At 34.8% G+C, this 23,497-nt stretch overlaps 1 protein-coding gene across 1 annotated transcript in view; it reads right to left on the bottom strand.

Annotated features, from left to right (window-relative positions):
* Positions 1-22,720, bottom strand: part of LOC145665202 (UDP-glycosyltransferase UGT5-like) — a 49,109-nt gene extending 26,389 nt beyond the window's left edge. The window contains exons 1-2 of the mRNA XM_081732487.1: positions 21,989-22,720; positions 3,721-3,943 (exon numbers count right to left, since the gene is read on the bottom strand). Coding sequence (XP_081588613.1) covers positions 3,721-3,943; positions 21,989-22,720 — 955 coding nt within the window. The remainder of the gene's footprint in view (positions 1-3,720; positions 3,944-21,988) is intronic.
* Between the last annotated feature and the right edge of the window lie 777 nt (positions 22,721-23,497).

Below are 23,497 nucleotides of genomic sequence, written 5' to 3'. Positions count from 1 at the left end.
ACTTTGGCATCTGAACAGTTTAACTAGAATTCATAACACAGGATAAGAAACACAATATTACTCTGTTGATCTAATTTGACCAATAAACAAAATATCAGGGTTGAAAAAAAACATGTTTTTTTTAAAAAAATCATAAAAAACGTTTTTTATGTTTAAAACATGTTTTTTTTGTTTAAAACGTTTTTAACGTTTAAAACAAAGTACTTTGTTTTAAACAAGAAAAAAACATGTTTAAAACGTTTATTTTGTTTAAAACAATAATCTACATAAGCATATATATTACATTTTTACACTCTTAGGTACTGCTTGCCATCTATATTCAACCGCTATATCAAATTTCGGGAACTTCCCTAATCTCGATCCGCCCAAATGTTCAATTCCGGAGAAAAAATCGGGATTTTCCCGATCTCCGTTCACAGATTATGTAGTTTAGTTTCTTTGTGTTACGTTCTACTGGACGTCTGCATTCTTAATCTTTAAATGCCCATTGACGCAACTGCTGTGTCAGGGCTTTAAACCTCAATGGCTCAGTCTTAAACCTCAAATTAAGGCTGGAAGATGGTTTTGGTACTAATTTATTCCTCAAAGATGCAACTTTCCTGGTGTGCATTTTATGTATGTGGGAGGAGGGTAAATATCGTGTTTTTTTTTTCAACAGTTTTTTGGGGGCCGTTCCCCCTCTTGGGGAATAGATTCATAAAAATTGTTACATGAAGCAATGAAGTAGGTTACTACATGGTAATATCGTGTTTTTGTACCAGGGTTGGCTGGTTTAAACCAAAAAACGAAAAATGTTCCTAAAAGTGTAAGTGTTTGTAAAATCTTGATGAACACACGTTTGTGGGTTATCACGTTTCACTCCCGTATATTATTCGTATTATATTCAGACCTAAATTCCCCATTCATTATTCAAAAAGATTATACTGCATAAGCAACTTTATATATATATATATATAAGTTTATAAATGTTTGTTTTGTGATTTTTTTTTGTAGTTGTTATTATTGTTTTTATTTAATTGCAATCAAAGAAAAATTCTAAATATTGTTTCGTTTTAATGTTTACTATTGATAAAATACATCGAAATGCCGTACTTTTTGTGTGGGGGGAGGGGGGTCAGACCCCACGAGAGACATTTAGTGAAATGAGAAGTCTCTTTGGTATTTATTTATGTATAAATGAGTCTGAGCCAAAGTGGACTCAAATAATTCGTATCTTTATTCACATTTCTTACTAATATGCAAATTAAGTCGTTGTATTTCTTTAATTTGGACCAATAAAAGTTGCTGTTAACTAACTCGAACTAAATTAGTTCTTCTGTACTCCGTAGTACTTTGAAATTGTCCATATGTAATTCTGTATAATGCTTTCACTTGTGCAACTGTTTATCTTTTTGTCCTTCTGAAATGACTCTTGACAGTTATATTAAGAAGCATGTAAAGATCAGTACAACGTATTTTTATCAGGATTCCTTCGTGAGTGAGTCGGCAGACGTATCGCATTTGTGGCCAATTAGTCCTGGTTCCGAGTTCAAATGGAGGACAATTTCTCTCGGATGTAACTCGAGAAACGATTTTTATTCCGCTTTAAGCTTATGTGATCCCTTCCAGCATAACCCGGTAGTTGCATAATAACATCAAGGCGAAACAAACTTATTTCTGTCCATATATGATATGAATATATAGAGCAAATTATTTAAACCAAAAGAACCGGTTTAAACCAAAAAAACGTTTTTTTTTGTTTTTTCAATAAAAACCATGGTTTTTGCCAACCCTGATTTGTACTTCTTGCTTATTATGGGGAGCAGGGAGGGGACAAAGTTAGCCAATTTTTGGAGTTTCAGTTTTTTGACGTAAATTACATTTATTTTTACAACAAACATCAATAGCTCAGTCCTTAATTAAGCTAGAAAGGTGATTTGGTACCAAAGTATTTTTGAGAGATAAAGCTTTCCGTCACTTGCATTTTATGTATATACGGGGTACGTATGTACGGCCGAGAGAGGGAGGATGAATTTTTTTTCATCAGGTTTTGGCGGGTATTCTTCCCCTCTGTGTGGTACATCCATAAAAATTGGTATGTGAAGCAATGAAGAAGTCCCCTACATGATAGTAACCTGTATGTGTACTTGTTGTTTATAGAGGAAGAGGGGGTCAAATTTGGTTAATTTACATTTATTTTCGGGACGGTCCCGTATAACACAAGATATATTTCACTGAAGTGGTCTAGAAGCATAATTATTGTTCGTATACATGATGTGTGCAGCAAAAATGATTTGCATATGGACGTGGTACTATAGTGGGGGAGGGGAGAGAATGTCTAATTCAATGAATGTTTTTCTGCGCATATTTTTTTAAAAAATATTTCCTACATAAAACGAATTCATTACGCAATGGCAGCAATGGCTACCATTTCTTATATTATTGTCACAAGTATGTGGCCTACACATTAGCATCATTTTGTCAGCGCAGGTAACTGCAAGGGTTGCCAGGGCCCCGCAAAGTCAATATTTTCATATTTTTAATGATTTTTTTATGTCTGTTCTTTTTCTACGAATACGGCGGGAATTTGACGCATATTATCTCGTTGGAAGTTGTGGTCTATAAGCTTTTCAATGGTGTATATCTCATGAAATGTTCAAATACTTCACTTGAACTTCTATTGGTTTAGTTATAAGCACACTGATGTGCAGAATTTCGTTCAGTAATTGCTGTTATAATAAGAATATAACTCTGCTTGTAATTTACTCCATGCACAAACCCTGCGGAGGATGGGTTGTTTGTTAGAAAATTAAATTAGCTTCTTCAATCTGATATTTTAGTTGTTTTAAACATGTCCAACCAGCATCGAAAAAAAACACGTTTAAAACAATTTGTTTAAAACGTTTAAAACAAACTGAATAAAACAACAGCCCTCGTTTTAAACATGTTTTAAACACTTGTTTTAAACATTTTGTTTTAAACATATCAACCCTGCAAAATATGCCTTCCTGTCTCAAACGTTCCCGCGTTAGAATCTGGTTTATAGACATCTGAGGATCCACAACTTATGTCAGAATCTTCTTCATCTGTATAATTAACGCGAACATTTCTCAGCGTTTGTGTTGAACTAACTCCCGGAGAAGTCATCTTGTTTGTGTAGATAGTTCGTTCTGTCACACTAAACCCAGTGTTGCTAACCTCATGCCAAACAAAAATTCTATCGTAAAAAAATATCATTTTACAAAATAGCTTGGTTCATTTTGGCATAAGAAAGACTACATAATTTACAACTTATTCCCATGTTTAACTCAAAAAATAGAAATTTGGAGTTAGTTCACTTTGGCGTGAGACCATTTTGCTAAATTGTTAGTCAAAATAAAAATTAGTGAGAACATTTAAAACTATGTACAATACTTCCTATAAAAACTATTATTTTTGTTTAAGTAAATTTATATTAAATTTGCGATCAGGTATATTTTATAATCTCAATTATTCTATTACGCTAAGTTCTGTGTCTGTGATTTGTCATTTTAAAGCATTAGTCCAGTGCAATAATAAATTGTTTATTTTTTAAAAAAAAATCACACACAAATTAGGATATCACAGTGAAAAAGTCTTATTGATTCATTATTTACACATGTATGTATACATAAATCTATTTGTTAGTACATATAAGCCTTAGCTATGATAATGAGAAAACTGTATGTAATGGCATAATTAAAGTAATAAATATAGACATACTTAGAATATCTTGCTGCGGTAACCATTTTCCTATTTTCACATTTTTCGGTTGGCCTGGCAGTGTATCAAACTCCCATTTCCACAGAATTCTTTGAGGCAATTCAGAAAACACATCTAAAAATATTTGTCTTTTATCTGTTGGTATTTTATCGCCACGTGTACCACTTCCCAAGCTGAAGAAAATAGCACCATCTTTAGCTTCATCCAGAAATATCTGCAAATCCTTTAATAATAAAAAAATATAGTATAGCCAAGTTTTTATTTGTAGTTTTGTAGTTCGTAGGATATTATCCTCGAATTCTCTTTTAAAAATGTAAATTTAAGTGCTTTTAATAGAGAGTTTTTGAAGACAAAAAAACAAAATCGAATTTTGTAACCATACCTCTCATAGAATATTTAGATAATTCATTTTCACCTGGCTTGTAAGTACCTCAATATCTTCCAAATCACATTTACCAAGAACTGTTCAACTAAATAATTTCAAATGGCTATATTGTTCTTTACATTGACTTCAATTACTGCCCAAATTTACTTGAATTTACTACTTTAGTCGGTTTAATATAAAATGGGGAAAAATGTTATGTGAAGATTCTTGAAAGAAAATACTGGTATTATGCCATCTTTGATACGAAGCTTTGCTAAAATTACTTGCACAATTGTTTGGTTTATTACTTGAATTGGATATTAGGGTAGCTTTCAGTACCGAAACTATGCAATATGTAGACCTATAGCCGAAACATGGGATCCAAATGACACGATTGACATAAAATCCCACTTGAAATTGAATTCGGGTCTAGCCAAGCCACCGATATACAGGCCTGTGGACAAAAATGTGACGTCATCATTGTAGGATTTTCGTGTTACAATAGAGGAAAGATTGAAAGACCATTATTTTGAAACGGTTCCAACAAGTTACATGAAATTTGGTGGTGAAACGTTTCTTGATACGAGAAGTCGATCTAGCTTGGTCTCAACTTTCGGTAAGCTTGTTCAGTGGCGTTTTCGGACGCACCAATTTTGGAGCCGCCTTACTTGTATTACAAAAGCAACAAAGAATGTTCAAAAAATTTGTGAAAATTCATTTTCACGTACAGGAAAACGGTTTAGGCATGGATCAATTATCTAGAATTAGTTTAGTGGCGTTTTGGGCGCTTCATTTTAGGGGCGCCTCAATTATATTTCAAAAAGAACAAATTATGTAAATGAAATTTTTCGCAAATGTATTTTCGCGTACAAGAAGGCGTCTTAGCTTAGTTTCAAGTTCATCAAATTAGTTCAGTAGAGTTTTCGGAACTTCATTTGATGGCCGGAAAAATTTAACTTAAAAGAGTTTTTACGATCATTGTGAAATTTTGTAAAACTACCTTCTTCGAGTACAGTACAGACATTTAGCATAGTCTCAACTTTCGAAGAAACTTGTTTAGTGGCGTTTTCGGGCGCTTCACTTATGTTTTAAATAAACAAAGGATCTCCAAGAAATTTTGTACTAATACATTGCAGCGTACAAGAAAGCGATTTAGTTATGGCTCAACTATCACAAATCACTTTAGCGGAGTTTTCGGGCGCTTAAATTATATTTCAAATTGAACATACTATCTTCAAGATATTTTGTACACATGCGTTTTCAAGTACAAGAAAGCGATTTAGCTAAGACTCAAGTACCTCAAATTAGTCCAGCCGCATTATTTGTAGGCTACAAAATTTCAAGTTAAAATAGCTCTTGCGATCATTATGAAATTTTATAAAACATCTTCATGTACAAGAAATAGATTTAGCTTAGTCCTAACTTTCGGAAAGTTTACTTGGCGACATTTCATTATGGGAGAACTAAAATTTTAACTTGGAAACCGGTCAAACGATCTTCATGAAATAAAAATAATCCGGTTTTTGCCTGCAAGCTAGCTATTCGAAAGGTCCAAGTACGTAAATTATGTCTAGAATATTTCGGCATATAACACTACCTGTATGACCCACCCCTGCGTACGTTCCTGCTGTTCTATATAGAACCTATTACAGTATAGAGTTTAATTTATTCTTCAGGTTCCTACACACACTGCAAATTGACGGCGGGATGCTAGGAATTCCTCCCTCTGGCAAAACTTCATCCTCCCTCTGGAGAAGATAATGTTCATCCTTGGTAGGGGTAACGTTCCTCATTCTCTATATAGTTTACATGTAATGGTTGGGTGAGTATATGGGTGAAACTCATCCCCGCCTGGAAAAAAATCCTCAATTTGCACACTATCTCCACAGATACAAAAAATGGTACTTACAGCCAGTGGTATTATATAAACAATTTAATGATTAGTAATTAACAACCTGTACTGTGCTTAGTGTTTAACAACTCCTATGTTCTATGGCTAGTACAGTGACTTGACTATTAATATGATTACTATGTATTGCTATTATATTATAATGTATTTGTATCAGCATTATTATTTATTCCAGCGATACTAAAGTAATAAGTAGTTCGGCAGTAGTAGTAGTAGTAGGTTGAATTAGCTTAGCTTGTGTTAAATAATCGCGGCCACTATTTCATCACGGAAAGTAATCTGGGGGAACCAGCTACGGAACTTTACCCATAGTAACTATCTACCACAGGGTCGTGCGTATTTTCGCATAAATCCGATTTTTTTTTTTAAGTAATAACGCTTGTATATTCCTGAACGAATTTGTATTGAGGAATATAACACCGCAAATTAAACACGATCTTATGTACTAAGAGTGTTTCTTGGTGAAAAGGAAGGATAAGTAATTCAAGTCAATTTGGAACCAGGTTCTATATCTGCACCCAACTTAATGAACACCGCAAAGTCATTCATGAGGAAAATCAAACTAAATACGCACTCAAAAACTTAAATCACAATGATGCAATTGATACACTACATTAAGGCTACTTTTCAACAATTTCCCTCATGGATTTACATAATTGAGTACAGGTGATGTACAAGGTGTAGCTGTATGCATTACTCATAATGCACCTTATACACTAAAAAAATTACACAAATTCTTTGCAGTATTTCAATGTGCGCACTCCCTGAAAACAGATTTTTGTATGTATATGGACGTACAATATTCAATTAAAACCTATTTCAGAACTTTTGATTCATATTGGCTGCTTACAGTCTGTAATAATGAATCTCTCTTATCCTTCCAGACTATAGTACACTTGTCATTCTCTTTTATTTTCTGGTACAAGAATAAATAATTGTTGTATCACTTATGATTTTTACGATCCTTATCGATAAACTACAACAAAGGAAAGAGAAACATACATTAAAATCAACCTCTTCTATTTATACTGTAGATAAAGCTATGAAATCAAAGATGCTGCTGGAGTTATGAACTTTATATTGTAACTAGCAGCGTTCACCCCGCTTCGCTGCGGTCACCCCGGAACGCAATAAACTTTGTTACTTAGATAATTTTTACTTTTTCGCTTTCAAGTGATATGATAAAAACCATAGTAGATTGCAGTAAATGTTAACATTATATCGCCTGTCATTTATGTTAACCCGCCGAGTGACACGGTCATGCGGGTTGCATATAAATACGTTTATTTTTACCTATGATGAACTAACAAAGGATTTGTACGTTATGGACACTTGAATGGTCAATTATCTCAAGACACTGGTAATTGAAAATTAAAGTGATATGATAAAAACCATTTAGGGTCCAAATCCTAATAACCCCCCAAAAATGAAAGAAATTGGTTCAGCCGTATTAGCGTGATGAGGGAACAAAGGATTTGTGCGTTCTCTTTTATATATAAGATATCCCACGTGATATTGTGTATAAACAACACTTTACGCTTATGTTTATAAACACCACCACATGGTTTTACGTAAAGTAACTATGCACCACATTGATCCACAACAACCAGCAGACGACATACCCCTGGCTCCTCCCACGAAGCAAACGACGACATCGGAGCAGCAGCTGCACCGCCGTCTGGGGATCTATAAATTCGGCAGCCAACAGCGGACCAGTATCAGTTCTCTGGTGACCTCCTACTGTTTGCTTCGGAACATTAGGAGTAACCTAACCCCAAGGCTCTAGTCTGCTTCGGCACTTTTGACTTTTCCTTTCACCTGGCTTAGCCTACTTCGGGGCTCTGTCGGGAATCCTACACCCATTATTTAGCCTGTTTCGGGCTCTGTAATCACTAACCTCCTCACTGCATGCCACGAAGCTTTGGGGAAACCTTCGCCACTCTGCTTAGCCTGCTACGGGGCTTTGTGGAGATCCTGTCTGCGACCCCTCGGTCAAGGACTACCTGTCTCTAACCTCACAAGCATAGAGAAAAATATCTTTGTAGTATTTCTGTAAAATACTGTTATTTAGTGAAATTTTATGACAGCCGGTAGTGAGAGTCGATTCCGGACACTCATTTTATTACCTTGCTCTACCTACATCCTATATGGGACAGAGTTTTACAATATTATATTTAACACATTCGAGCGTCAGCACGTCACATATCCGTGATGTTTTTTTCCTCAGTGGATGGATCACGTCTCTCCGACGTGATGATATTTCCGTTAATTGAACATTGGATGGCTATCGGTTGGTGACTTTCTATTCTCATATATACTTTGCGATCCTTTTAGCACTTGTAAAAAAAATAAATAAAAAAATAAAAATAATAAAAAAAAAATAAAAAATGTCAATGCATTCGGTGCAGAGCGAGTTAGAGCGATAACAATTCGCATACGTTTCTAGCAATTTTATATGCATTTCTGATTCAAAATGGGAGATTTATCAGAAGAAGAAATTTAGAATATGCTTGATGAGTTTGCTGTTCATTCTGGATGTGAAATTGATGATTCAAAATATTGATCCAGATAATGTTGGCGGGGAGGTTGAGTTTTTTTCTTTTAGATTGTAATGCCTGACAAATAAGGATGACTGTAACATAAGCATTTATGTGAGTGGGTGGGAAACATCTCTTTGTAATATTTTCTTAGGTACAACAATCTTATTTATTTATTTATATTCTTATACATTTTCTGGCAATGGTTGCACGACAGAAGAGCGAATGCAAAAAGGGCGACTCCAGGCGAAAAATAGATCTTGCACTACATTTTTACTTTCTATTTATATATTTCTACCATTTCAAAGTATCTAATATTTCTATTGATGGTTTGTAACATTCGAAGGGCTGTAATGCACCAAAAAAAAGCTCATATATGGATACTTATAATCAATCATATTGCTTGTCGAATTTTTTTCATAACTGAAAAAGGTACATTTGTAAAACAATATAAAAGGCAAATAAAAATGAGAAAACAGATTGACAATGCTGTATTCTGTAGTACTAAGTTCATATTTCAAGAAAATAAATATTTCATTGCTCTATCGTTTTTACATTATTGTTTATAAAAATCGAAAAGTATCGCAAAACCTGCCAACTTGAGGGAGAAACATCGCAGGAATGGGCTTCGACTCGGTTGTGTTAAAGATTAAGCTAAGTATATTCATTTAACTTTTGCTTTTTAACGTTATCTTCTCATGCTTTTACCACAATTGCTGTAATTTTGCTTACAATGATGTGTTTTATATGTTTTACCTTCACAATTTACAATAAAACATCAAATAAGCAAGAGTACAATATTAATAAGACTTGACCCTACCGGTTATGACGTATGAGTCTCGTGACGTCAGCGCTCTCAGGCCTGTATATCGGTGGCTACGGTCTAGCACCTCACAGACACGTACACATATACGGCTAATTTCTTCTAGACTGCTCGATCGATTTTGATAATTTTTGGAACATAAATGAATCATGATCCAACTTAAGTTATCGTTATATTACAGGTAGTTTTCCCCAAAGGAGTATCCTAAAAAGGGTTGAGGGAGTTCAAAAATGCATGTATTTCCTAAGTCTATCAAGACAGAGAAACGAAACTCGGTATATAAACTCTTCAATAATAATATATTTAAAAAAAATATCAACCGACTTCAGCCAAAGCGCTAAAAAGGCGAAAATTATTAATTGCTATTATCTATAAAAAATTAAATCTGTACTAATCCAAACAAATTAATACCTAATATAAAATTAGTTTCAATTCATATCTCGGTTGCAAAGGGAAACAGAGGATCGTAATTTACACCTGACAATCTTCAAACATTTTCCTTTTAGTTTGAGCATATTGATATTAATGATGTATAGATCCTGGTTCCTAAATGATAATTTAACCGACGGTGAAAAGACACTTTTACCGTACCGGTGCACATTGGGACAAAACGCCAATCTATAAAGGTAATCAAGAAAGTTCTGTCGCTTTTTCACCCAGCACCTTCGAACATCAACATGTCACCTAAGACGTATCTGAAAGACCAAAAGTAGTACCCATCAGCATCGACAATCTTCTGCCAATGTTCTGGAAAGCCACGGATTCCATTGCGATAGAACTTGGTGGGCCATGAAGCGAAGAAGGTATCAAGTGCATTTTGATCCTCTACTAGGGATTTGAACTGGCGTCCTCTAAGGTGAATTTCCAAAGAATGGAACAGGTGATAATCGAACGGTGCAATGTCCGGAGAGTATGCCGGATGCATTAGTGTTTCCCATCCAAGGCGTAGAATAATGTCCCGGGTCATCCTAGCCACATGGGGCTTAGCATTGTCCTGTAACAAGAGGACCCCTTTGCAATTTAGAAGTGTTGCCTCCAGAGTTTTGAGTTTTTCTTGAACACGGCTCAACTGCTGACAGTACAAAATTGCATTGATGCTCTGACCAGCTGGTAGCAGTTCCCGATGCACGATATCACGAGCAGTCCGCCAAACACAGGAGGATCTTCTTCTGGTGCAGCACTGATTTCGGTTGTTCTGAAACCGGTTCATGGGATGCTAACCAGTGATAACGGCACTGTGGAGCTTCGTACAGGATCCCCTTCTCATCATATGTCACCACCCTGTCCATAAATGGCTCCTTCATCAGACGAGACAGCAAAGAAACACAGGTGTCTGCTCGCGTTGCCTTTTGGACCGGAGTCAAATCATGTGGGACCCATCGACCAAACTTGTTGTGCTTCCCAAATTTATGGAGATGCTGCCGAATGGTTTCTCCACTCACATTGAATTGTAGTTCCAGTTCGTTACATGTCTCGCCACTGTTCGCCTCAATTGTTGCCTGAAGATTTGTACATGTGTTGGCCTTCTGGTATGTGGTGCTTCTTTGAGTGTTTCGTCACAGTCCTTAAACTTGTTAAACCACCGCTGCAGTGTCCGCGTAGTCACGACACCTCCATGAAAGTCCTGTCATATCTTCCGCCCCACTGCAGCGGCGTTTGACCCCAGTTTGAATTCGTACAGAATACACGCGCTTATGACGCTCTGTGGAGGTCCCATGTTCACTCTTCCCTTACGCAACTGAACTGCCACAAGCAGGTAGTATATTGGATGTACCCACACCAATAACTGACCTTTGCCTTATGTCCATTCGCATTCAACTCACGTGTGAGGGTCAATTGAACACAGACCTCCACAAAACGCGACAGAACTTTCCTAGTTACCCTTATAGTTAAAAAAAATCGAAATTTGAAGTTGAACAAAACCATGAGTGACGACATGTGTCTAATAGGGTAAGATCAAAGATACAGCAATTTATGTTTGTTAGAACAATCACTGCCATATTGTATGAGAACAGCCACTGTAAAATCGCGGTTATTTATTGGCTTTACCGTGATTTGAGATGTGTGAGTTAGTGAGATATTATAGTCACGATGTCATTTGGCCAAAGACACTAATGAACCTCATATTTTTTAAAGTTAATAATTGGAATGTATACATAATTTTGAAGAAGCACGACAGTAATAATAGGATTTATCATTGCATTTCTATAGCAAATGGCGGTGCATGCAAATGAATTTTTGTTTCGTAATATACGTAAAATTGACGTAGACTTTTTAAAATATCGGCCAATGCCAAAGATTCATTAGTATCTTTGGCCAAATGATATCATGACTATAATATCTCGCTAACTTACGCATCTCAAATTACGATATGTAAAACAGACAAATAACCGCGATTTTACTGTGGCTGTTCTACAGTGGTGTTTCTAACAAACGTGCATTAATGTATTTCTGACCTTATCCTATCTGGCGTATGTCGTCACTCATGATTTTGATCAACTTCAAATTTGGATTTTTTTTCAGCTAATTTGGCATTTTATCCCTCTGTGCTGTGAAGTAAAAGCTCGCATGGGAAAGGCGAAAGTTCGCATGGAGCAACAAAAGTACAAAATAGTTAACACTATAAAAGTACTATAAAAATGTATCAATGTAATATGAAATACAGATTATTAATGATTACGTGTAAAATTACATTAATTATATGTGTTTCCCTTACAAATCGTAATATGTCCTTTTTAATGTTTTCCTCTAGTAGTTCTTACAGCAATTCATAAGAACTGGAACTGGATTAAATTATTATTATTATAGGTAAATCATACCATCATTTTGTTTTTGGTATAAATTATTTATTAATTATGAACATACGGATTTTTTAATGAACAATCGTGAACAAATAATGAACAAATGATCTTCATGGTTTATTTTCGATTTCTGAACATTTTCCAGATATGTAAAGTTAGTGCTGTTCTTTTTGAAAAATAAAGAAATTGTTTACAAGTTCTGAACAAACTAAATTTTTATATGAGCAATCGTGACCAAACGATCTACATAGTTTCTTTTCGAATTCCAAACATTTTTCAGGAACATAAAGTTTACATCACCTATTTTATTCTCGATATAAATTGTTTTTAAATGAGATTTCTCTCAAAAGCCGTCATTGCAAGGATTAAAGTTCAATATTTAGGTTATAATGAAATAAGTTAATGATTATAGTTATAGCTAAACTTCTACGCTAAAAAATGATACAAATGAAATCTATCAATACACAGTACAGCAATAAAGTTTTTCAGTCAGATCTTAAGTGAAGAATATCTGCAGGAAGATAATGCCTTTTAGTGTCTGTGTTGTCACCTCCTCTCTCGATTCGCAACATTGTTCTTTAGTACAACGATTGGAATCCATTGTAGGAGTTGATGGAGCAAAATCTCTCTCTTTAGCGAACTTCCTGGATGATCTTCAGTTCCCTCGTCATGGCTGTTTTGGTAGACTATACAGGTCTATGCAGAGTCGTTCTGACGCGTGATTAATGTCATACTAAAGAGTTCAACTAACATAGGGGAAGGTGGCGCTAGTTGCAACACTTTTCAGGTCTGATTTTTTTACTCAAAACTATTATAAATACAAAAACCATATTGAGTGGACTAAAAGGTACATACCCAAAAAATATATATAGAAGTGCAAAAAATCGAACGGTAGGTTTGATAGCATCAACTTTTTAAACTAGGTCCGACTGTTGACACTTGCCCCACCCATGGTGTAAATTGCAACATCATGTGGGGTAAGTTGCAACAATCGGACTTGGTTCAGAATCCAAGCTATCAAATCTACAGTTCCAACATTGTGTAACTCGCTATCACTGTGGCAGTCGATGCTATCAAATCTACAGTTTGAACATCGTTTAACTCACTATCACTGTGGCAGTAAATGCTATCAAATCTACAGTTTCAACATTGCTTCACTCACTTTCACTGTGGCAGTCAATATCTTTACAATCTATACAGATGTAATACGGATTTCTCTTGGCACACACCAATGATACCACTTCTCACAACATAAACACTGTACCCAGTCTTCTTCTGCATCCTGTTCTTCGTACGGTTCTTCACAAACCAAACAGATACAATCTTCTGTGAAACGACTTGAGAATAAATTCTTCTTAGCTGATGACTTCACCTTTCCGCCTGTTTTTAGACGCTTCTTTTTCATTTCGATAGCACTTTTTCCTGGAGTGTCTGTGATAATAGCACATCTCTTCCTTTTTCGAGCTGTCAGTTTTCGAGTTCCAGCTTTTGGATAGGACCGTACATCTTCACGAGAGAAATCAGGTTTGTCTGGAATGGAAGACCACTTGACACTGTTATTTGATCAGCTGAAGGATTCTGCACTATCTTGTTAAATTCATTTGCAGGTGGTGCATGAAGCTCACTTTGACCAGCAGTCTTAAGTTCTAACTGAGGAGATGAAGGGAAACAACTACTACTTGGCAATGCAACTAATAAACCATCACTGTTGCCCTATAATAATAATAATAATAATAATAATAATAATAATAATAATAATAATAATAATAATAATAATAATAATAATAATAATAATAATAATAATAATAGAAGTTTATGTGTTCAAACCCTGTAGCAAGTATTCGTTTTGCTTTGTTTTTTCTTCAAAGTGAGTTCCCACTTTCATCAGACGATTGAGAACATTTCTTTGAATAAATCTTTGGCAACTACTTTTTTCTCAAATTCGATTAGAAGCGAACATTATATGAATTGCAAATCTAAAATCCACAGCTGAGAACAAAATATTAAATATGTTCAATATTTCATTATTATCCTTTTATTTGTAATGAAAAACTAATTATAAGCATTGACGATTTCAGAAGATTCTCCCCGGGGGATGGCCAATATATGAATGAGAGAAAACTGATAAAACATTATTAGTCCACTTTGAGCATGATCGAAGATATGGTCACGAACTTATGTCGACAGGGTCTCAAATTCTCCGACAGGTCATACCCTGAAATCATCACTGTTTCAAAGGTTTTCTTAACAAATAGAATATTACATTTATTTCTCGTTCTACGTTTTGAAATGGAAAAATCATAATTTTAAAGAGAATTATAATATGATAAGCATAAAGATTTATAGAACTAATTAAGTAAATATTCTTGTGTAAGTTATCGATTTCTAATCACATTAAAACTCAAATATTCGTTTGCATCGCAGTTTGAAGTAAATCATCTCTCTATATAATTCTTACTGGAAAGCATGTTTAACTCCAATTACTTGATCAAGATTTTTAATAATATATTTTATTGTAATACTTTTACTATTCAGTGTCGTATGTACTTCATTTCCCAAAGCAAAACCTCGCAAATTTATAGTGGACTAGTAAATATTATCAAATAAATTATCATTTAGTTTACGTAAATACTGCATCGCCGGATTTAAAACTTCGTACTTTAAATACTACTACTACTACTACTACTACTACTACTACTACTACTACTACTAATAATAATAATAATAATAATAATAATAATAATAATAATAATAATAAATCATAGCCATATCTTTATCAGAATTTCAGGCTTAGTCAATAAATGAATTCAACGGGTTCTCTGTTCGAGGTTCTATTTAATCGAATCCGACACAAATACGAAGAGGAACTTCGAGAATAGGTAAAAGAAAAAAGTTGCTTTGGTGGAACTGGAACTAACTTTTAAGAGTTCTTCACAATTTACAGACAAATGCCTTAGACACCTTTTCTTTTCTTTAAGGTAACTGATTCACCGAACGTATCTGAGTAACTTGTCTCTATTTCCTACTCGGTTATACACGTTTTACAATCATTTCCATTAATCTTGAACAACAGGAACACGAATACAAAAACATCTAGTACAATTAAAATTTCACCACCGGGATTCGAACCCGCGACCCCGTACAGCCAAGTTACACGTGCTAGCCACTAGACCAGCGGGAGGAACTAAATGTATTATGTAGTGTCTGAAGTTTATGCCTATTTCGCCATGATATAATATGTCTATTAATGTTTTTATTTTTACCGTATTTGTTACTTTGAGGAATGATATATGTTATCCATATGGGGTCTGTTACGTATTCATCCATAAATATTATATAAATTATCAGAATTATTCATGGTCTTCCATGGAAATTCACTGGTGCATGCACAGTAGACAGACATTGTAATTGGAAGGTGAGTTCAACAGAGATTATATATTTCGCCGACATTATTTAATAGCTATGTAGAAGAGATAGCGAAAAGGAGTCTACATGAAGATGGAATTTCGGTAGGCATGATGTGTATACGGTTTGAAGTTTATATGGTTGTTATTGCATAATCTAAAAAGAAAATTAATAAGATGTAGAAAATTTGAGTAAGGCTTGTGAAGAATATGGGATGAAAATAAATGTTAGAAAGACAAAATCCATGGTGATTGAAACGAAGCGATCGGTGTCAAATATAGAAGTAGGAGCGGGAAAAGAGAACAGGTGACTAGTTTTCGATATCTGAGTAGTATTATTAGTGATGATATGACATGCGAACGTGAAATAAAAGGAAGGATAGAAATGGCGAAAGAAGCTATTAGGATGAAAAAATCCTATTTTGTGGGACCTTGAATAGAGTTGAAAAAAGACTCATAAAATGCTTCGTGTACTGTATTTTACTGTACTTATAGGACAGAAACATGGACATTACGCAAAAATGATGAGGAACAATCAAAGGCTTTCGAAATATGTGCGTGGAGAAGAATGGGGAGAAATAGCTGGGTCGAGAGGAAAACGAATGAGAGGGTGTTAGAAAGGGAAGGAGAAAAATATTATTAAGAAGAGGAAGAGAAACTGGTTGGGGTATTGGTTAAGAAGAAACTGTATCATGAGGGATGTGCTAGAGGGTATGGTGGCAGGAAAGAGAGGGAGGGGACTTATTAGACTATATAGAAACAAAATTAGGCTATTGGAGATATCGAAATAGAAAAATCGTATGTGAAGATGGAGAGGTTAATAGAAGATCGTGGAGCATGGCAGCTTCTCAGCTGCGGTAAGTGACCCGCTGGTAATGGCGGAATACTACTGATATAATGATGCTGATTATACACGGTAGAAACAGGAAGATCCATTTCACTGTCATTGCTAATACGAATCACAATGCAAATTTCTACAGTCTGCCAAAATGCCTCGCTCTAAAGACTGTAGAAAACTATCTGTTACAATGCGAGGGGAAATCATAGGTCGAGCAACAATGGGACAAACCGCCATTCAGATAGCTAGAAGTATGAGCTGTGGCGAGAAAACAGTGAAGAAATTGATTTAGCGGTATGAAGAAGGTGGTGGATATTTCACATCTCGGCGAAGAAGTGGGAGACCAATAATAATAATAATAATAATAATAATAATAATAATAATAATAATAATAATAATAATAATAATAATAATAATAATAATAATAATAATAATAATAATAATCTCAGAAATTTATATTTATTTCCAGCAAGACTTTTGCATACCCTCCAGTACAGTATTATGTTTTTAAACGGTCCTTATAAAATTGTCAAGCTAAATTTTAAGTCATTATAAGTGGTGCTTTATTTATTTATTTCACAATTCATTTCTGCCAGTAGCTTTCGCCTTCTTACTCCGTCTTCGTGCTTACTCAGGAGGGAGCTTCGCGTCCCCAGGTTGGGAACCACTGCTTTCCATTAAGAAATTCTGACAGCCTGTTATAAATTTGCATTCTGACTAATATCAGTAAACTGAATCCTTCTGTTTCTACTGCGCATGCACCAGTGAATTTCCATGAATAATTCTGATAATTTATATAATATTTATGGACGAATATGTAATACAACATATATCAACAACATATATAATTCCTCAAAGTATCGAATACGGTAAACATTAAAAATCAATACATATATACAGCATGCTGAAATAGGTATAAACTTCAGACACTACAGAATACATTTCACTCGATCTTCCCGCTGGCCTAGTGGCTAACACGTGTGCCTTGAGTGTATGGGGTACCGGGTTCGATTCCTGGTGGGAGAAGTTAGGAATTTTAGCTGTCCTACCTAAGTAGATGTTTTAGTGTTCTTGTCCTTCAAGGTTAATGGAAATGATTTTAAAACGTGTATAACCGGTAGAAAATAGAGACAAGTTACTTAGATACGTTCGGTGAATCAGTTAACTTAAAGAAAAGGAAAAAGTGGCTAAGTTACTTGTCTGCAAATTGTAAAGAACTCTTAAAGGTTACTTCCAATCCCACAAAACTAACATTTTTCTTTTACCTGTTCTCCAAGTTTCTCTTTGTATTTCTATCGGATTCGAGTAAATAGAACTTTGAATAAAGACTACGTTGAATTCATTTATTAACTAAGCCTGACATTCTGATAAAGATGTGGCTATGATATTATTATTATTATTATTATTATTATTATTATTATTATTATTATTATTATTGTAAGTACGAAGTTTCAAATCAGGCGATGCAGTATTTACGTGAACTAAATGATAATGTATTCGATAATATTCACTAGTCCACTATACATTTGCGTGTTTTGCTTTGGGAAATGAAGCGTATACAACAATGAATAGTAAAAGTATTACAATAAAAATATATTATTAAAAATATTGATTAAGTAATTGGAGTTAAACATGCTTTCCCGTAAGAATTATATAGAGAGATGATTTATTTTAAAGTGCGATGCAAACGAATATTTGAGTTTTAATGCGATTAGAAATCGATAACTTACACAAGAATATTTACTTTATTAGTTCTATATATCTTTATGCTTATCGTATTATAATTCTCTTTAAAATTATGATTTTTCCATTTCAAAACGTAGAACGAGAAATAAATGTAATATTCTATTTGTTAAGAAAACCTTTGAAACAGTGATGATTTCAGGGTATGACCTGTCGGAGAATTTGAGACCCTGTCGACATAAGTTCGTGGCCATATCTTCGATCATGCTCAAAGTGGACTAATAATGTTTTATCAGTTTTCTCTCATTCATATATTGGCCATCCCCCGGGGAGAATCTTCTGAAATCGTCAATGCTTATAATTAGTTTTTCATTACAAATGAAAGGATAATAATGAAATATTGAACATATTTAATATTTTGTTCTCAGCTGTGGATTTTAGATTTGCAATTCATATAATGTTCGCTTCTAATCGAATTTGAGAAAAAAGTAGTTGCCAAAGATTTATTCAAAGAAATGTTCTCAATCCTCTGATGAAAGTGGGAACTCACTTTTAAGAAAAAACAACAAAACGAATACTTCCTACAGGGTTTGAACACATAAACTTCTGATTGATAGGCTAGTGACCCAAACCGCTAGACAAGTTCGTATGTCGTCACTGAGCCTCTTTTGACTTTTTTGTAAAGTGGTTTCCTGTTCCACACTTTTTTGTTTATGTCGATACGACTATAAGTTTGTGGTGAATATTTGGATGTTACAACTCTTGCAATGCAAGTCTTTTTCGTATAAAATATATTCAATTTTATGTCCTAATAACTTATATACAACAGGTTTAATCTGTGAAATGATTGGGGTTGGATTTATCGTAAATGTTTTCATAGTTAGGAGCCTGGATATGCAAACCCGTTTAACGTGGGGATTTACTTCTGTGAAATTTGGTACTTCTCTGTACTCGCACCATCAGAGGGGAAAACGATTTTTCCTTTCGAACAATCGGAAAATGGGTAGGTAGTAGCGCTATATTGTATGAAAACAACAAAGCCAGTGGCGGACATACCATTAGACACACTAGGCACGTACCTAGAGGCGCAGAATTTGAGGGGCGGCAGCCGGAAGAATTTTTTTTTACCGATAAATTATAGGAACATTAGTACTTACAGTTCTTCAATATGACCCTCAATTTAATTTCATTAGGAGGATTTATTTTTTAAAATTCATTAATGAAATATTCCGTGCCACCCTTTAATATAATAGGCTATAGCATAGCCTTCTATATACGGTAGTTCCTAGCCACGAAGTGAATAAGGCAACGTCGCATTTTGTGACGTAGGTAGTCCAATGGTTTTACTGCCCAGCAGTTGTAATCTGCTATGAGTCAAAGCACAATAAAGTTGTAATATTTATCATTCTTACTGCATAGTTTTTGATGTTTTGTGATTATTTTACGAGCTTGTTTCTTTGAAACAGAAATTTTTGGAAAATAATAGGAGCGTGAACTGTAGGAAAATTAGAACAAATTTCTTAATTATAGCGGTAGGGTCGAAGTATGGCCTTTGTATAGCAGAGTAGGACCAAAATTTTAAGGCACAAAAAACGTTGAGATAATGCTAGTCTCTCTTCAGTAATACGAAATCAAACATTCTTATGATGTCGGCGATGTATTTTGTATCGTTTTGTATAAATTTTAGCATTTACGTAAGTACAAGAGCCATATTGTTACAATACGGCCTCCATCACTAACAGCACCTTAACTAACCTGATCATCTAACATTTATCTAAGTACAAGGGAAATTACGTTGACACGTTTCCTATATTCGCAAAACACACAAGGGCGGTAGGCAGAATCGTGCCTAGGGGCGGCCCCAAAGCAACAGTATTGTTGCGTTGCTCGTACTTTTGCGTTGTATTCCCTGGAATTGTATTCGTCTATTAATATAATTTAATCCTGACAGATACAGTCACATCTAGGGTGACCAGAGTACTAACGTGAAAAAAAAGACGTTTGTCTAAAATGACGTGAACCGAAATAACATATATCTATAATAATTACCGTATACTGAAAATAGCTACTTGTATATTGTGAACTCAGGGTGTCCCTATGATCCTTTCAAGTTGATGAGATGGTTGTAAGACTAATAAGTAATATTACATACTATTATACCGTGAAAGGGTTAAGAATTTATATATAATGGAAACATATTCTGAGAGCTTTAAGAAATATTTATAAATTTTATATTTCTTTCTTAAACCTGGCATTATGAACAAAAATCAACCATTGTTTGAATGGTAAGAGTGCATACAAAAATATATTTAAGTAGAAAATATGGCATACTATATTACTACTGTAATAAACTTAAAACGCTACGCTGATTCACCAATTATTTTTCTTCACCAAACACTCAGCTTCCCAGTCATTTCTTCCTCGCTTCAAACCAGAAAATCTCTTGGATAAAGCTTCAGCAAAAACACTTTCACTTTTCGGCATTTGTATCTTTTATAACACTTCGCAACCCCATTAAACGCGCAATGTTAATTCTTCTTCTTGTCTTCTTCACCAGTGAACGGTGTTTTTAATAGGAGCTTTATAAGCAAGTATGCTAAAAATGTGAGTAAATTGAATTACTTGTACAAGAATTGAATTATTTTGTTTAAAAATGTAAAGAAGTTTACAAATGGTGGACGTCGCCATTTGCACTTTTTGGTCGACTTTCCAGTCATGTTACCTGTCATATATAGTAAGAAAATGTAATAAAGTAAAAATTGTTATTGCGTAAGTTTAGAGAAAAAAAGTTCGTCAAATTCAGTTAAAGAAATATATAGTCATAATCAGGTGTAATAGCAGTCAAAATCATGGAGTTCCAACGGGAAGAAGAGGGTCAGTTACCCAGATATTCAGGGTGTAAAAGTTAAAAAAGTGAAAAATACGTGAAATGAATACGTATAAAGTAATTGTAGATGAATGTGAATATTGTGATGAGTATATGTAAGGGTGTATAAAAGTGAACGATGAGGATTCTTCATTTTATCCATTTCCTCTTCTGCAGCTCACTATAGGAGATGTTTACACTATCACATGCACCGCGGAACTCCCAATGTTGATTCAAAGCTCTACAACTTACGCCGTTTACTTCTGACAAACACAATGTTGCCAGGTAAAAGGGAAGCAAAATTAAAAAAAACGCTCTCACGTTTTCCCTAGATTACTAAATACGGTAAGTCAGCTTAGCCTTTCATGTCAATAGGCAGAATAAATTTCTTAAATTTATTTTTATAAGAAAAGATTGGGAGAAATATATTTTTACCTGATTATGTAAAAATCAGGTAAAAATATATTTCTTTCACATGTTAATTTGTATTAATATTATGGTTCATAAAGGAATCCGAATAAAGAGGACATTTGACTATTTTCTACAAAATCCCCCACCCCGGACGCCTTCTTAGAGTCTGAAAAAGAGGACATGTCCGGATAAAAGAGGACGTCTGACCACCCTAGTCACCTCACTCAAATTGGGGTGCTAGGGTAGAAAATGTTGAGAACCACTGTTTTAGACGATGCTTGATGCTTGTAAGCATTGTATAGCAAGCCACACGTTTCCGTATTCTAATATTTCTACTTTTTAAAATACAAGACTTAATTGCAGCGTTCTGTTCCATGCTGAATTCTTGATCAACCCCTTGCGAAACGTGTAGCATAGTTAAACTCTACTACTCAATTGCTGATCGGAGCTAGTCCAACACTCGACAGACAGTTCGCTGTTGTTATTCCTGTGATGGGTCTCTTTCTCTGGTTGCAAAAATAAATAAATAAATAAAATTAAATAAAAATCAATAAATGACTTTATGGGTGTGCTATGTAGTTTTTGTAAGATTAGTTAAAAGTTTTGAAAACGATTAACAGTTGTTTTCTTACCTGTGGAAGCTTTCCTGGAAGTTTTAGATGAATACCTCCAATCTCAAGAACACTGGGAACTAATGGTCTTGGATAATTCACGGCTACTTGAGAGTTTACTAAAAGCAAACTGATATTCCTTGCAATTTTAGAGACTGGTGGAACATCTTCGCCAATGAATCGTTTAACAATTCCGTCCACCCGAGGAAGAAGGGAAATCTCTCTCACGAAATTCAGGAAGATTCCAATAACTGTATTAACAACACGTTGAATGAAAGTCATTCGGTCTGAGTATGCCAATCCGTTGTTGGGCACGTACGAATAAGCTTCAGGATTACCCACCATGACATTCATAAAGCTCAAGATCGTATTTGGTGACATACCAATGATAGGAACTTGTAACTTGTATGCTATTCCCAAAAAACATTCATTAAAAACCATACTCTGAATCACTAAATGAAATTTCTCCTCTCCTCTAATTAGTTTCTGAACGTCTCGCATTTGTAATGCATTTTCGCAGATTCTTGTAGAAGTGAAATGAAAAGTTTGTAAAACCTGCCAGAGAGACATGTTCTTCATGGCTAAAGGATCGAAGTCCCTGTTCGCTACGTATTCCTGCATGAATGGAATGAATATTTCTGTTTGGTTGGGAACTGGTTTCTCCAAAGGGAATGGAGTAAGAACAACAACTTCATGGCCTCTTCTGGCTAGTTCTGAAGTCAACGCGTAGAACATGTGAGTGTGACTGCGCATTGCAAACGGAAACACTGCAAGAATTCTTGAACAATTGATAATAATAGTGTGTAATAGGCACCACAGCATCAATATTGCGATGAAACCACATTTATCCATTGTTTACCTGTAAAACAATAAGTAAAGAATTGGATTGTATCGAAATACAACACATATTTAAAATACATGTTTAAAAACTAGTGGGGGGATTACGATATGCTCTTTTAAAAGTGCCACCCAAAATTCTGACTTGTATGCAGATAATTGAAATCTTCTAGTTCCCGTCGTACAGAACTATAATTAATCACATGAAAAGAAAACTCTAAAATTCAACATTTTGGCCAGATCATCACAATTTCAATCCAGTGGGGATTTAAGATTTTCTACGGGTAGCAATCCATATTGAGCATAGACGGAAATATGGCCCTGGGGGAATTTTATACTCCGCACGATAACTTTTGAACGGATGCGATTTTTTAAATTCTCATCTTTCCATAGATAGATAGAGTGATTTTCTCGAGGAAGTTCGTTGATGAAGATGATTCGCTCGCCAAAAGTAGTAGAAATGAGCCATTTCCGGTTTCCACATTTATCACTGTAGAGGAAAACGGTAATAGACAGAGATAAACGGTTTTCTGAAATCGATTACAAGTTTCAAGGACAACTTTTGTAGCGTCCCAGATGGCCCTAATCTCTAGAAAGCCACGGCTAAGTCTAACGTTCAACACTACCGCACTGAGTTAATGACAACAGAGGGTCGCCACCTGTGTGTTGAAAGGAACACAGGAATCCTAAGGG

Source organism: Thermobia domestica, chromosome 11 (assembly GCF_964235325.1).
Source record: "Thermobia domestica chromosome 11, izTheDome1.hap1.1, whole genome shotgun sequence".
Taxonomy (NCBI): domain Eukaryota; kingdom Metazoa; phylum Arthropoda; class Insecta; order Zygentoma; family Lepismatidae; genus Thermobia; species Thermobia domestica.
Note: the sequence above shows the minus strand (reverse complement) of the source record. Positions and strands in the feature narration are given on the sequence as shown.